The 16,066-nt window shown below is 43.3% G+C and overlaps 1 protein-coding gene across 1 annotated transcript in view; it reads right to left on the bottom strand.

The window, feature by feature from the left end:
* Positions 1–16,066, bottom strand: part of man1a2 (mannosidase, alpha, class 1A, member 2) — a 170,442-nt gene that overhangs the window by 39,661 nt on the left and 114,715 nt on the right. Inside the window, exon 6 of the mRNA XM_055644234.1 lies at positions 13,822–13,916. Coding sequence (XP_055500209.1) covers positions 13,822–13,916 — 95 coding nt within the window. The remainder of the gene's footprint in view (positions 1–13,821; positions 13,917–16,066) is intronic.

Below are 16,066 nucleotides of genomic sequence, written 5' to 3'. Positions count from 1 at the left end.
ACTGCTGATGGTAGTAGCATAATGAATTCTGAAGTGCATAGACACATCCTATCTGCTCAAGTTCAAACAAATGCCTCAAAACTCATTGGCCGGCGGTTAATTCTACAGCAAGGCAATGATCTCAAACATACTGCTATAGGAACAAAGGAGTTTTTCAAAGCTAAAAAATTGTAATTTCTTGAGTGGCCAAGTCAATCACCCGATCTGAACCCAATTGAGCATGCCTTTTAGATGCTGAAGAGAAAACTGAAGGTGATTAGCCTCCAAAACAAGCATAAGCATGGCTGCAATACATGGTGATGTCCATAAATTGCAGACTTCAAGCAGTCATTGCATCCAATATGCAACTAAATACTAAACATGACTACTTTCATTTACATGACATTGCTGCGTCCCAAACATTTTGGTGCCCTGTATTGGGGACGGGGGGGCGACGACTATGTATAAACACAGCTGCAATATCTACATGGTCAAACCAAAATGTATAAAAATACCATTTATTAAAATCTGACAATGTGCACTTTAACCACATGTGATTTTTTTCTATTACAAATCTCAAATTGTGGAGGACAGAGGCAAATCAATAAATTATGGGTCTTAGGCCCAAACATTATGGAGGGCACCGTAGCCCCCGATACCCATGTGATCTTAAACGTCGAGGTCAGCGTCAGAATCACAAGAGTGAATACTCGTAAAGTGTTTTGCCCTGATGGTGTGCCTGCCATGTTTTCAAAACCTGCATGGATCAACGTCTAAAGTTTTTGTGGATATCTTAAACCACTCACTGCTTTACTGGGCTATAGCAGTGACTTGGCTTATGTTATACTGAGGGCAATGGAGGAGAAGTCACAGGATGGATTTAAGAGAGAGTTAGATAGAGCTCTAAGGGCTAGTGGAATCCAGGGATATGGGGAGAAGGCAGGCACGGGTTATTGATTGGGGACAATCAGCCGTGATCACAATGAATGGCGTGCTGGCTCGAAAGGCCGAATGGCCTCTCCTGCACCTATTTTCTACGTTTCCATGTTTATACTAAACTACTATGGTCCTGGGTTAAAAGAATTCTGGTGTCCAAAATGAGCAAGGTAATATGTCTCAACAACTACCAACACTGGCACTCACATTCATTGGGGCGTAGTGCTGTGAGTTGGTTATGACGCAAATCAATCTGTGCCTCAGCATTGACTTGAGGCCACTTCTATTTGCCTGCTGCCACAACAGAGCAACAGTAGATGCGATCGCAGTTGCTCTTGAATCTTGGAAAACAGAATATGTTCGACAGGCTGTTGCTCATCACTTCACCTTGGTGTTCGACACAATCATCCCTAACAATCTCATCGTCAAAGTCAGGGAACTGGGTCTCTGCACCTCCCCATGTAACTAGATCCTTGACTACCTTGTCTGCAGACCTCAATCAGTACACTTCCTCCTCTCTGATCATCAGCACATGGGCTCGTCAAGGCTGTGTGTTCAGTCCCTCTGCTGCTCTCTATATCCATGACATAAGCCAGACGCAGCTCCAACGCCATCTTTAAATTCACCAATGTTCTAACCGCGGTTGAGCAAATAATGGGCAACAACGAGTCAGCGTACAGGAGGGAAATCAATAATATGATTGAAAGGTGCTGGAACAGTAATCCTGCACTCAACAGTAGCAAGACCAAGGGATTCAGGAAGAGAAAGCTCAGGGGCCATGCATCTACCTTCACCGAGAGGACATTGGTGGAGAGAGCCAACGGCTCCAAGTTCCTATGCGTACACATGTCAGATGATATGTCCAGGACCCAACACAAGGATGCTTTCAGAAAGAAAACACATCAATACCTCTACTTTGTTAGACAATTGATGAGATTCAGCATGTGGGCGACTACCTGGTCAAGAATGAAGGCGGCTGCAGAAAGTAGTAGATATTGGCCATCACGAGTGCTAACCTTCCTACCATCAAAGTGATCGACAGAAAGTACTCCCTCAAAGGCAGCCAATATCAAAGACCCACACCACCGTGGTTATACTCTCTTCTCCCTCCTACCATCAGGTAGGTCGTACAGGAGCCCGAGAACCATTACTTCCAGCTTCAAGTACAGTTTCTGCACATCAACCATTGGCACAGTTGCTGGAGCTTCTGCATCATAGCGCCAGAGACCTGTCTTCAATCCTGACCTCGAGTGCTGACTGTATGGAGTTTGCACGTTCTCCCTGTGACTGCGTGTGTTTCCTTCGGGTGCACTGGTTTTCTCCCACATGCCAAAGACTTGCGGGTTTGTAGGTTAATTGGCCTCAGCAAGTTGTCCCTCGTGTATGAGACAGTGGGATAACATAGAACTAGTGTGAATGGATGGTTGGTGGGATGAAGGCCTGTTTCTATGCTGTACCCTTCAATCAATCAAAACATTCAGCCAGTATATTGGATGATAAATAAAAAATGTTTTTATGTAAAAATAAGACAAATAAATAACGGTGATTTGGATGAGATGCCACATTTCACTGTATTTTCCACAGGTTCTTTACCACCAAGACTTGACCACACCTTAACGTTTCACTGCAATACTGAAGGAGTATTATTTTGCAGCTGCTGCTATTGCTGGTTTTAAAGAAGTACACACACGTGGATACAGTGAATTAAAACTGCATTATTCAGTGAAGAGCACAAATGTAATACAATCAAACATCGCGGGTATAGGTTTTCTCTTGTTATTGATTATCACTGCGTCCAAAGTGGCAAAACTGCCAAAGTAAAAGCCACAAATAAAGCTCCTACAGAATTTGTGAAGCAATGAATGCCGAAACATGAGATACATCGTCCAATTACTTTCATAATTCACGTCACACACATGCCTATGCAAAGGCACTGAAGGAATAACTATAATAATATCAGATAATATGTCACACAGAGTGAGGGTAGCAGATTGACGGCCCCGGGCTTACAACTGCCTTGATGCAGCATCAGGCAATATATGCCGTGCAGTACTGCTCAATTTATCACTGTTGCTAAAAACAACTGAGAATCAACTCAACATGTTTGGGCAAAATCAATTTCATACTAATGGGAGAACCAGGCCAATTCTTCAACAACTAATGTTGAAGAATTGGAGGAATCAAAAGAAATATTAAAAAAGGAACCTATGCTATTGAACAAATGAATAGTAATGCCACAGTGAATAACAGACTTAAAGAACACTGTCTTGCAACCTTTTACCTAAAGTATAGGATTCTAGAATCAAAGGTCATAGGTTTAAGTTGAGAGGGGAAAGATTTAAATGGAAAGTGAGGGGTAACTTTTTTAAGCACAGAGTGGTGGGTATATGGAACAAGCTGCCAGAGGAGGTAGTTGAAGCAGGCACCATAACATTTAAAATACATTGGACAGGTGGAATCTCATATAGATAGGGTGGTAAAGAAAGCTTTTGGTATGCTAGCCTTTATAAATCAGAGCATTGAGTATAGAAGCTGGGATGTAATGTTAAAATTCTACAAGTCATTGGTGAGACCAAATCTGGAGTATGGTGTACAATTTTGGTCGCCCAATTATAGGAAGGATGTCAACAAAATAGAGAGAGTGCAGAGGAGATTTACTAGAATGTTGCCTGGGTTTAAACAACTAAGTTACAGAGAAAGGTTGAATAAGTTAGGTCTTTATTCTCTGGAGCGCAGAAGGTTAAGGGAGGACTTGATAGAGGTCTTTAAAATGATGAGAGGGGTAGACAGAGTTGATGTGGATCAGCTTTTCCCTTTGAGAATAGGGAAGATTCAAACAAGAGGACATGACTTCAGAATTAAGGGACAGAAGTTTAGGGGTAACATGAGGGGGAACCTATTTACTCAGAGAGTGGTAGCGGTGTGGAATGAGCTTGCAGTGGAAGTGGTGGAGTCAGGTTCGTTGGTATCATTTAAAAATAAATTGGATAGGCATATGGATGAGAAGGGAATGGAGGGTTATGGTATGAGTGCAGGCGGGTGGGAAAAAAGTTGTTCGGCACGGACTTGTAGGGCCGAGATGGCCTGTTTCCGTGCTGTAATTGTTATATGGTTACATGGTTCAGAAAGGTTTAGATGGATCAGGGCTGAACGCAGGCACGTGGGACTAGCGTAGATGGGGCATCTTGGTCGGCATGGACAAGTTGGGCCAAAGGGACTGTTTCTGTGCTGTGTGACTCTCATGCACTTCACATGTTTAAATGCAATAACACTGCCAACAAATATTTTGCCCTTTGCAAGATTTCACAAACAGGACTGAGATGAATGACTACCAAAAGAGACTGCAGATTTAGACTTTACTTTGGACTTTAGAGATACAGTGTGGAACCAGGGGCTTTGGCCCACCGAATCTGTGTCGACCAGTGATGACCCTGTACACTAGGCCAATTTTACACACTAGGGACAATTTACAATTTTACCGAAGTCAATCAACCTACAAACCTGTACATCTTTGGAGTGTGGGAGGAAACCAGAGCAACCAGAGAGAACTCATGCAGACACAGGGAGAACGTACAACTCCATACAGACTGCACCTGTAATCAGTGTCGAACTCCGATCTCTGCAGCTGTGAGGCGGCAACTCTACTGCCGCGCCCATGTTGAAATTTAGAACAAAATCGGGATGCTGGAAGAACTTAGCAGGACAGGGTGCACCTGGGGTGGCAAAAGATGCAAGCTGAGGTTTCAGGTCGAGACCCAGCATCAGGAGGGAGGGGAAACAGGAAAGACCGCTCGTGTTGCTATGGGTAAGAGGGTGGAATCGAAGAGGGTAGATGCTACCATTTTGTGGAGCGCCTGTATTGTGTCCACAATGACCATCCCGAAATTCCAGCTAAATGTTGTTTTAACTCTCCTTTCCATTCACATGCCAAAAATGATGCCCCATCTACACTAGTCCCACATGCCTGCATTTGGTCCATATCCCTCCTTTCCTGTCCATGTACCTGTCCAAATGTCTAAAAGTTGTTATGGTACCTGCCTTAACTACTCCCTCTGGCAGCTTGTTTCATATACCTGCCACCCTCTGAGTGGAAAAAGTTACCCTTCAGCTTCCTACTTCATCTTTCTCCTCTCTCCTTAAACCTATGTCCTCTGGTTCTTGTTTCCCCTACACTTATTAAAAGACTGCGCACCTACCCTATCTATTCCCCTCATGATCGTATAAGATGGGATAAGTTAGCAGATAAATTAAAACACACACCAACAAAAACAGCAGAAAGTTGGTAACATGGCTCCTCTTTGGATCATGCAATGCAGTTTAGTGTTACACGTCGTTGCTGGGCATGTCTGCTCCAGAACATGTTACCACAGACTTTACCTTCTCCTCATAAACAGGATTTCCCAATAAACAGGAAATGTGTAGGAACTCCAAATGAAGAGAGCCAAACTCTGCAAGAATGCTGGCCTGCTGAGAGGCCCACACATAATTACGGCCTATCCCACTGAAAAGAGAGAGTCAGGTTTAGTTATACATGGCACCTCCTTTCCCACTTCTGTTTCCAATGTGTGCAATGCCCCTTGGCCACAAACACAACTAGAAAGACTATATTTGCAAATCTATATTGCTGATCTCACCTCACACATTCTGCAAAAAAACACAGCAAAGCATGCTTTTAAATGCAACTCCTACAATATTAACCCATCTGATTTGGCAATCCAGCTTAGTTTAGGTTAGAGATACAGCATGGAAACAGGCCCTTCAGCCCACTGAACCCATTCTGACCAGCAATCACTCGTACACTAGTCCTATCCTGCACACAAGGGACAATTTTACAGAGGCCAATTAACCTACAAACCTGCACATCTTTGGAATGTGGACAGAAACTGGAGCAACCGGAGGAAACCCACACGGTCACAAGGAGAACGTACAAACTCCGTCCAGACAGCACCTATGGTCAGGATCGAACCATAGTATCTGGCACTGTACGGCATCAACCCTACCACTACTCCACTCTGCCGGCCTCTTGCATTAATTTGGAGGAGAGATGGAAGATTGCAACTGCATTTGCATCCAGATTTTCCTAGATTTCTAACCTGGCAAAAAAAACAAACCATATGCCATTCAATGTCCCCAAACTCCGAATCAAAGAATGAGAAGAAATGAGAAAACAACTACAGAATATTGTTGAGAAGATGCAAGCAAATGCAGATGCTGGTTTACAAACAAAAACCACAAAGTACTGGAGTAACTCCGCAGATCAGGCAGCATCGCTGGCAGAAGGGACCCGACCCAAAATAACACTTTTACATGTCTCCCAAAGATGTGCAGGAAGGAACTGCAAATGCTGGTTTAAACTGAAGATAGACACAAAATGCTGGAGTAATTCAGCGGGGCAGGCAGCATCTCTGGAGAGAAGGAAAGGGTGACGTTTCAGGCCAAGACCCTTCTTCAGACTACAGTCAGGGGAAAGGGAAATTAGATATAGACGATATAATATAGAACAAATGAAAGAAAGATAGGCAAAAAAGTAACAAAAGGAAACAGCCCATCGTTAGCTGTTTAGTTTAGTTTAGTTCAGAGATACAGCGCGGAAACACGCTCTTCGGCCCACCGGGTCCGCACCGACTGCACATTAAAACTATCCTACACCCACTAGGGACATTTTTTTAATTTTCCAAACCAATTAACCCAGAAACATGTACGTCTTTGGAGTGTGGGAGCAAATCGGAGATCTCAGAGAAAACCCACGCAGGTCACGGGGAGAATGTACAAACTCCGTACAGACAGCACCCATAGTCTGGATCGAACCTGGGTCTCCGGCGCTGCATTCGCTGTAAGGCAGCAACTCTACTGCTGCGCCAACGTGACAGTGTGGGGTGAGAACGAGAAACTGGCATGAGGTTGTTGGGGGAGTGATGGAGAGAGAGGGAATACAGGGGTTACTTGAAGCTAGAGAAATCAACATTCAAATCATTGGGTTGTGAGCTGCCCACGCGACATGTGAGATGTTATTCCTCCAATTTGTGTTTAGCCTCACTCTGACAATGGAGGAGACTTAGGACAGGAAGGTCAGTGTGGTAATGGGAAGGGAAATTAAAGTATTTAACCAGGAGGTCAGGTAGGTCCAGGAGGACTGAGCGATGGTGTTCAGCCGCTACCCAGAGATGCCACCTCACCCACTGAGTTACTCCTGCACTACGTGTTTTATTTTAAACAGGAAAAAAATGTTATCACCAGCATAATTTTGGAGCAAAGCAGCATCTCATTGCAGTTCATTACCATTACTTTGGAAACAATGCTTCTTTCCTCACAGACCACCATCACATGGAATCCTGGACTTTTCTATTTATCAATATGGTGGGTAACGCAGCACATCAAACATAAAATACGGGCAACATCACAACTAAAATTAGGACGATAGGCAAACAAATTTGCCCAGGCCTCAATAAACCAAATAAATAAGTCTTCCAATCACTGGAATTGCAAGAAGCTGTCTTTCACATATCCAGCATTTCTAGACATGCTACTATTTGCGATCCTTTCTACAACAATTTGGGATTTAATTCATAGGGACATTTGTTGTCCAAAACACTGTTTACCTAATGCAGTCGGAGAGAGAGAGAATCCCAAGTGTAATTATGCAGTGAACTATTAGATAACAAAGTTCTCATCCACAATTCCAAATAATGTTCGTAATATCACATAATAATTTTCAAAGGCATCACAGTTCATTGCCTGCTTTACATCATATGCTATTTTAATTAGAGAACAATAGACACAACACAAGCCGTGTTCATTGGTGCCTGTATCATTGGTGATGCAGTGGAGATGGTCGAGAGTTTCAAGTAAATATATCCAACCTGATCCAACCTCATTTACTGTGTGGTCAAGAAAGCACATCTGTTTCTTCAGAAGTCTCAGGAAATTTGTCATGTCTCCAATGATTCCTACTACTTTGTGCAAATCCAGAGCCAACAAGATCATGGGGGACCCCTTCCACCCCAGCTACAGACTGTTCCAGCTGCTACGGTCAGGCAAACGCCTCCGTTGCCATGCTGTGAAAACAGAGAGAATGAAAAGGAGTTTCTTCCCAGAGACCATTAGGACTGTAAACTGTCTCATTAGGACTGTCTCACCAGGGGCTAACTTACTGTACCAATTTACTGTTGTCTTTTTTTAATTGCTGTTTTTTCTTTGTTCCCCCCCACAAATATGTAATTACTGATTGTTCCATTCGGTTTTGTAGTTTTTTGCACAATCCGCAAGCATTGCCACTTTTCATTTAACCGCACATCTCGTATGCATATGTGATGAATAAACTCGACTTGACTACTTTCTACAATAAGCATCCTATCAGGATACAACACAGCTTGGTCAGGGCAACAGTTTTGTCCAAAACCAAAATAAATTGCAGAGTGTTGTGAATGCATCTCGGTCCATCACACAAACCTGCCTTGCTGTCTCCTCCCACCCATCAACTCTATCCACTCTTCAGGCTGCCTTGAGAAAGCACTCAATATACACACAATGGTCAAGCACAGCTTCTTCCATTTTATCACTCTTGAATGGACCGCTCATTAACGAAGGATCAATTCCAGGCCTTCCAATCTACCTATCGGCAGCCCAAGCACATTTTGTTTTAACCTCCACTTTCTCTGTAGCTGTAATACTATATTCTGCATTGTTCTTTTTCTCTCTTCCACTACCTATGTGCTAATGGCATGATTTGCCCAGAGGGCACACAAATAAAGATTTTTCATCATCTGAAGTTCAATGCAAAGTTCAATGGTACATTATTGTCACACGTACCGTGATGCAGTGAAATTATTTGTTTTGCATAAAACCCGGTAAAATCATATTCTACATAAGCACAATCATGTGCGCATGCATACACACACACACTCCAAAATCAATACAGTTGGTGCGTAGGTAACTCTCTACGTGCTGGTTCCAGAAGTGGATCTGCAATCACCCATTACACAGATGACAATGATTGCAATTATCACAAAACAACAGTAATCACTTGTATGCCAAACTTAAAGTTTACATCTATTTTCATATCATTCGCTCAGTGACTTTCCCCAGTACATGAAGCTACACAGTGTGCCACGATTCTCTGAAAGTATTCTTAAGAGCGGCAGAATGGGATGCTATTAAAAATCTACACATTGAGGAAAGGCTCACAATATAGAACCCTGTCTTGTCTCTGCTATCCTGATGGTGAAAGTTTAAAATGCTACACTTTTGGTGGAATATTCTATATCTTATTCACAATATGTCCATCCACTTTGTGCCAATGAGTTAGTTTTTAAAGATGCAGCATGGAAACAGACCTTTGGCCCACTGAGTTCACGCTGACCAGCGATCACCCGTACACTAGTCCTATTCTAAGGACAATTTACACAAGCTAATTAACCAATAAACCTGCACTTATTTGAAAGATGGGAGGAAACCGGAGCACCCGAAGGAAAGCCACGCTGTCACAGGGAGAATGCATAAACTCTGTACAGATAACACCCGAGGTCAGGATCGAACCCAGGTTTCTGCGCGAGTGCTGTGACTAATTTGTTTTCAAGTGAATTCAACTTTAAATATATAAATTGACAATAAAGGTCACTGAATTAAACTATCATACCTCCACATGAAAAAATAGAATTCACATGGGATATTTAACAAAGATGGGACAAACATTGCGAATGAGGAATGAATCAAACTGCTAAAATACTAGCACGTTAAACTTATAGCAGCTCGATGGCAGAGTCAATCCTGCATTCCCTACTGTGATCATTGCCCTAGCATCTAGATTTTTTTTAATTGCAGTATACTGTCGGGTTGAATCACCACTAGGTTTGGTAACAGTTCTGCCCAAGACTGCAAGAAAATAGAGTTGTAGATGTGGATGCAGACCAGAGTCCTCACCACTTGACTCCATGCCGCCCTTATAAAGCAACCAATTCAGAGACTTGCCCCAACCCGGTCATTCCTTCTTCTCCCTACTCCCATCCGGCAGAAGATACAGATGCTTGAGAGTATGCACCACCAGACTTGGGAACAACTTCTTCCAGGCTTCATCCAACGATCTGTCCATAACCTCGGAGACTATCCGATTCACCTCTACCCCATTTTAAACGTTGGGCTTTGTCTCTGGAACTGATGTGCTGTAATGCTGAAAACGGTATTTTGCACTCTGTATCTTCCCCTTTGCTCAATCTTCTTATCTATACAGGCTTCATCCAATAGCATGCAATCTGTCCATAGAGCATGCAAAAAACGTCAATAAACTAAACCAGGGCACTAAACGGTCCGATTCACAGCTCTATCCCCAGTTTGAAGGTAGGCATGCAAACGTTGGAATGCTTTGTCTTTCTGGATTTGAGTATAGGAGCAGGGAGGTTCTGCTGCAGTTGTACAGGGTCTTGGTGTGACCACACCTGTAGTATTGCGTGCAGTTTTGGTCTCTGTATCTTCCCCTTATTGCTCAATCAGAGAAGTTATCCTGTTCCTGGGATCAGGACTATACATTGTAAATGTCTCGATTGTAATTATACTCTCTAGAGTTTAGGAGTTTCCGCTTACAAAATTCTTAATAGCACAGGCAAAGGAAGATTGTTTCCGATGCTCAATGTACCTAGGTACACGTGGACAAGGGGGAAACCTTTAAACCGAGATGAGGCATCACACAGAGTGGTCTCTGGAACTCTCTGCCACAGAGGGTAGTTGAGGCCAGTTCATTGGCTATATTTAAGAGGGATCCCCTTGTGGCCAAGGGGATCAGATCTATGGACCAGGTACGGGATACTGAGTTGGATGATCAGCCATGTTCATATTAGATGGCTTAGCAGGCTCGAAGGGCCGAATGGCCTACTCCTCACCTTTTCCCATCGCCCCATTCGTAATAAGGACAGAGACCCCTCGTCCTCACCTTCCACACTACCAGCTGTCACATACAACAGATAATCCTCCAACATTTTTGCCACCTCCAACGGGATCATAACCACTGGCCACATCTTCCCATCTCAGATTCCGATTCGGCTTTAATTGTCATTGTCAGTGTACAGTACAGAGACAACGAAATGCAGTTAGCATCTCCCTGGAAGAGCGACATAGAATATGATTTCAATAAATGAATCTATTTACATGCATACAGTCATAGTGTTTTTCCTGTGGGAGGAGTGTCCTGGGGGTGGGGGGTGATTGGCAGTCACCGAGGTACATTGTTGAGCAGTGTGACAGCCGCAGGGAAGAAGCTGTTCCTGGTCCGGCAACGGAGAGACCTGTAGCGCCTTCCGGATGGTAGGAGGGTCAACAGTCCATGGTTGGGGTGAGAACAGTCCTTGGAGATGCTGAGCGCCCTTCGCAGACAACGCTTGCTTTGGACAGACTCAATGGAGGGGAGAGAGGAATCGGTGATGCGTTGGGCAATTTTCACCACCCTCTGCAGTGCTTTCCGGTCGGGGACAGAGTAGTTGCCATACCATACTGTGATACAGTTGGTAAGGATGCTCTCGATTGTGCAGCGGTAGAAGTTCACCAGAATCTGAGAAGACAGATGGACCTTCTTCAGTCTCCTCAGGAAGAAGAGACGCTGGTGAGCCTTCTTGACCAGAGTTGAGGTATTGTGGGTCCTAGAGAGGTCATCGGAGATGTTGAGCCCCAGGAACCTGAAGCTGGAAACACGTTCCACCTCCGTCCCGTTGATGTGGATGGGGGTGGGATCTCCTCCCCTTTCGGTTTTCCGCAGAGGCCGCTCCCTCCGCAACTCTTTGGTCAATTCATCCCTTCCCACCCAAACCACCCCCTGTACAGATACTCCTCCCCTGGTACAGACACCCCTCCCCCTTCTTTGCAACCGCAGGAAATGCTACACTTGTCGCTTTACCTCCCCCCTCGACTCCATCCAAGGACCCAAGCAGTCTTTCCAGGCGAGGCACCTCCTCCAATCTCATCTATTGCATCTGCTGTTCTTGGTGTCAACTGCTCTACATTGGTGAGACCACGTGCAGGCTTGGCGATCGCTTCGTCCAACACCTCCGCTCAGTTCGCATTAACCCTGATCTACCGGTGGCTCAGCACTTCAACTCCCCCTCCCATTCCAAATCCAACCTTTCTGTCCTGGGCCTCCTCCATGTCCCACCGCAAATTTGAGGAGCAGCACCTCATATTTTGCTTGGGTAATTTACACCCCAGCGGTATGAACATTGACTTCTCCAATTTCAGGTAGTCCTTGCTTTCTCCTTCCTTTCCCCTCCCCTTCCCAGCTCTCCCACAGCCCACTGTCTCCGCCTCTTCCTTTTTTCTTCCCCCACCCCCCCCACATCAGCCTGAAGGGTCTCGACCCGAAATATCACCTATTCCTTCGCTCCATAGCTGCTGCCTCACCCGCTGAGTTTCTCCTGCATTTCTTTCTTAAATTAATTTTATTAATGTATTGTACTATCTGATCTGTTGCAAGCAAAACAAAGATTTTCAGTGTACCTCAGTCATGAAATAAACTCAATGATAATAAACCTAAACCCGAAATGGATTCTATAAAAAAATCTAAACGTTAAGGAAATAATCACAATATGAAATGTGGATCTCTGAAATACTATTACTATAAATTTAAGATGCCCACTTTTGGTGGAATATTTCACAACCTTTGTCCATCCACCATGCTAAATGAACCATATGACATTTATTTTTTCATTTGAGGTATGCTTGTTTCATTTTTATCAAACGTTATTGCCAATTTGTATATTTTATGATATTTTCAATATGAAACATTAATTATATGTATTATTCCATGAAAGAATCTCCTTTTTAGAATAACCATCAAATTATAGTTTGACAGTAAACATGAGAGTCAGTGACACTCAGATATCAATTTAGATCAAATCAGCAAGTAAAATGTAAAAAAATTAAATCGTTTTGTAATTGAGTAAGAAATGTCTTGCAGTTTTCAGCATATTTGGGAATGCTACAAGCCCTATTTAATTGTAGTCACATTGCATTTGCAAATCCATATATAGTTTGTATTATAAATATGCAAGCCATCAATCAAAACAGATTACTGCCTGGATTTAACAACTTCTCAGTATTGGCAAAGCATTTTCCAGTCCCACACAGCATACATGCACAGAACACAAGCAGTAAACATGCATGATTGTCCATGCATAAATATGATCACACCAAAGTCACTCATTGCACATGAAAACTGGTTTTGAAGAAACGTTTTAAACTTAAGGACTGTGAAGAAAAAGGTGATTTTGTATTTGAACAATATTGCAGATAGTTTGTTGCCCTCATCAAATATTCTTCACATACTGACAGACAATTATATTGTCACCCGTGAACTGCGGTAAAGGTATGTAACCAACCATTCTGCAGATTCCAAGCCTCCTTACTTTAGAACAGGGGTCGGCAGCCTTGTTCAGCATAGGGGCCAGGACGCATGTCTGTGAGCGGATGGCGGGCCACATCTATAACGTGTACACATGGATCCCGCCCCCACCCCGCCCAGGATGGCAGGCATCAAATCACATGTTCACAGAAGGTAGACAAAAATGCTGGAGAAACTCAGCGGGTGAGACAGCCTCATGCAATGCTTGCATGTCTCACCCGCTGAGTTTCTCCAGCATTTTTGTCTACCTTCGATTTTTCCAGCATCTGCAGTTCTTTCTTAAACGTGTTCACAGAAGGTGCGCGGCCGTGCCGGCGGCTTTGCGCAGGATGCGGTACAGACAGAGTTCGGCCGCGCTTGGCTGGCGGATGATTACGGGGAAAAAGAATCCGCCTGCGGGCCAGATGATTTTGGGCCGGGCGCCGTGGGTTGCCGACTCCTGCTTTAGGAGATGGTGGGATTAAGATGGCTGTAAGGCAAGAGTAGGGAGAATGCAGGGGTGTACAACATTGTGCAAGCCAGCTCACCTCTTTAGATTCACCATTGCCCAAGGGATACCTGTGGGGGTGTTAAAGGAAGGCAGCAGCTTCTCAGCAAGTTGTGCAGCTTTCTGCTTAAACACCTGGAAAAGCAAAGGAGATTTATTTTCAAAATACGTACACGATACTTTCACCAGAAGTAAAGCATGAGCAGTTACAATATTTAGACTTTTCACAGGCATCGTAGAGTGAGAATAAGTGAACTGAAGTTGATTTCAATCTGTGCAACTTTCTGGACCCCATGCACTAAACATAACAATTAAGGTTCCACATTTTTTCATATAGCTCTCTGTATCAGTCTCATCCAGGAGGCCAGTATCCAGTTATATTAACATTCCACTGCAAGGCTAAATGCAACTTAAAAATGCTAATTTCAAATGCTAGAAATATGAAACAAATCAGAAAACGTTGTAAATTCTCAGATGGTCACGCCACGACAGAGCTAACTTTTTGGCTGGAGATTCTTAAGTCAAAATGGAAAAGTTAAAATGTAACTCTTAAAGATTGTGGCACAGCGGTGGAGTTGCTGCCTCGCAGTGACAGAGACCTGGGGTCGATCCTGACCACAGGCACTGTCTGTACGGAGTTTGACGTTCTCCCTGTGACCACGTGAGGTTTCTCCGCATGCTCCGAAACCCGGATTTCCTCCAACATTCCAAAGATGAGCAGGTTTGTACGTTAATTGGCTTCTGTAAATTTCCCTTAGCATGCAGCGTGCAAAAGTGTCATAGCTAGTGTAAGGGTGATTGATGGTCAACGTGGACAGTGGGCTGAAGGGCCTGTTTCCATACTGTATCTCTAAACTAAACTTAATATCAAATCACAAATGATTGAAAATCAGTGTGGAGCAATTGGATATTACAATGGGAATGGCAGTGTAGGTTGCAACCAGGGTTGTTAGACACACAGTGCTGAAGTAACTTAGCTGTCAGGCAGAATCTCTGGACAAAAGGAATAGGTAACCTTTTGGTTCAGAGCCCTTCTTCAGCCTGGACTGAAAGCCTTCTTCAGATTGTAATCAGGGTTGTTATGTGGCTGGCTTGCCAAGGCAGGATAGTTACAGGGTGAGAAAGTTTAGTTTATTGTCATGTGTACTGAGGTACAGTGAAAAGCTTTTTTGTCGTGTGCCATCCAGTCTGTGGAAAGACTATACATGATAACAATTAAGCTGCCCACAGTGTACAGATACAGAATGACGGGAATAATATTTAGTGCAAGGTAGTCCACTAGATTCCGATTAAAATAGTCAGAGGTCCCCATCTTGCAAAGAAGATAGGTATGATAAAATAAATAGGTAAAAAATAAATCAAATACAGACAAAAAAATTACAGATGGATGACTTGCAGCAAGGAAGTCGGTGAACTCTATATCAAGTCCAGAAGATTCCTTGGGAAGATTAGGGTAACCCTTGCACATGGGATTGTACAATATATAGGACGCCAGAAACACGTGTAGTACTAGTTTCCACCTCAGGAGGCAGCTTAACATCACCACTTCAAGAGTAACTTGGGAGAGATAATAAATGTCGGCTTGGTAACGTCTACACAATTAGAGATTGAGAAACATCTCTACGCCACTGGGGTCGTTGGACTTTATCACTGAAACGCATGTCCTACAATACTGAGAACTATATTCGGCACAATGGATCTTTCCTTTTGTTTCGCCTATTGTACTTGAGATTGTTATGAATTTATGTCCATATGGTATATCTGACCCGTTTGGATAACATGTAAAGCACAGCTTTTTGCTGGATCTCAGTACGCTTGACAATAAAACCTAAACCTAAATCTAAATTTAAGTGCTTTAAATATAGAAAGATATGTTGGCTTTCACCTAGGCATAAATTGGGGTAGCTTGGATGTTAAACAAATTATGTGCAGGTGAAATGCAGTAATCAGTGAATATCTAAAGTTAAAAATGCAAAAGGTTTAGAAGAAACTTAAAAGGTTTAAGTTGGCTATGACACATGTACCGAGGTACTGTGGATACGATCTAAACTGATATACATATATAAACAGTGTGTTCAAATTAAAATTCCCCTTATGGCAATATAAATTAATTTCTAACTTAGCTATAAAAGGGTTATGGAAATGTTTATCAAATTAAGAGATTTTCAAAAGAGACTTGGAATACTTATTCAATATTACTTTCCCCCTTCAGAATGAAGCTCTCAGTCACACTCATCTCAGTTCCCCACCCCATTTTAGCACCAGCTCCTTCCTACATCTCTAGC

This window comes from Leucoraja erinacea, chromosome 13, assembly GCF_028641065.1.
Source record: "Leucoraja erinacea ecotype New England chromosome 13, Leri_hhj_1, whole genome shotgun sequence".
In the NCBI taxonomy this organism is placed as follows: domain Eukaryota; kingdom Metazoa; phylum Chordata; class Chondrichthyes; order Rajiformes; family Rajidae; genus Leucoraja; species Leucoraja erinaceus.
The sequence above is the reverse complement of the archived record's forward strand: the minus strand, read 5'-3'. Positions and strand labels throughout refer to the sequence as shown.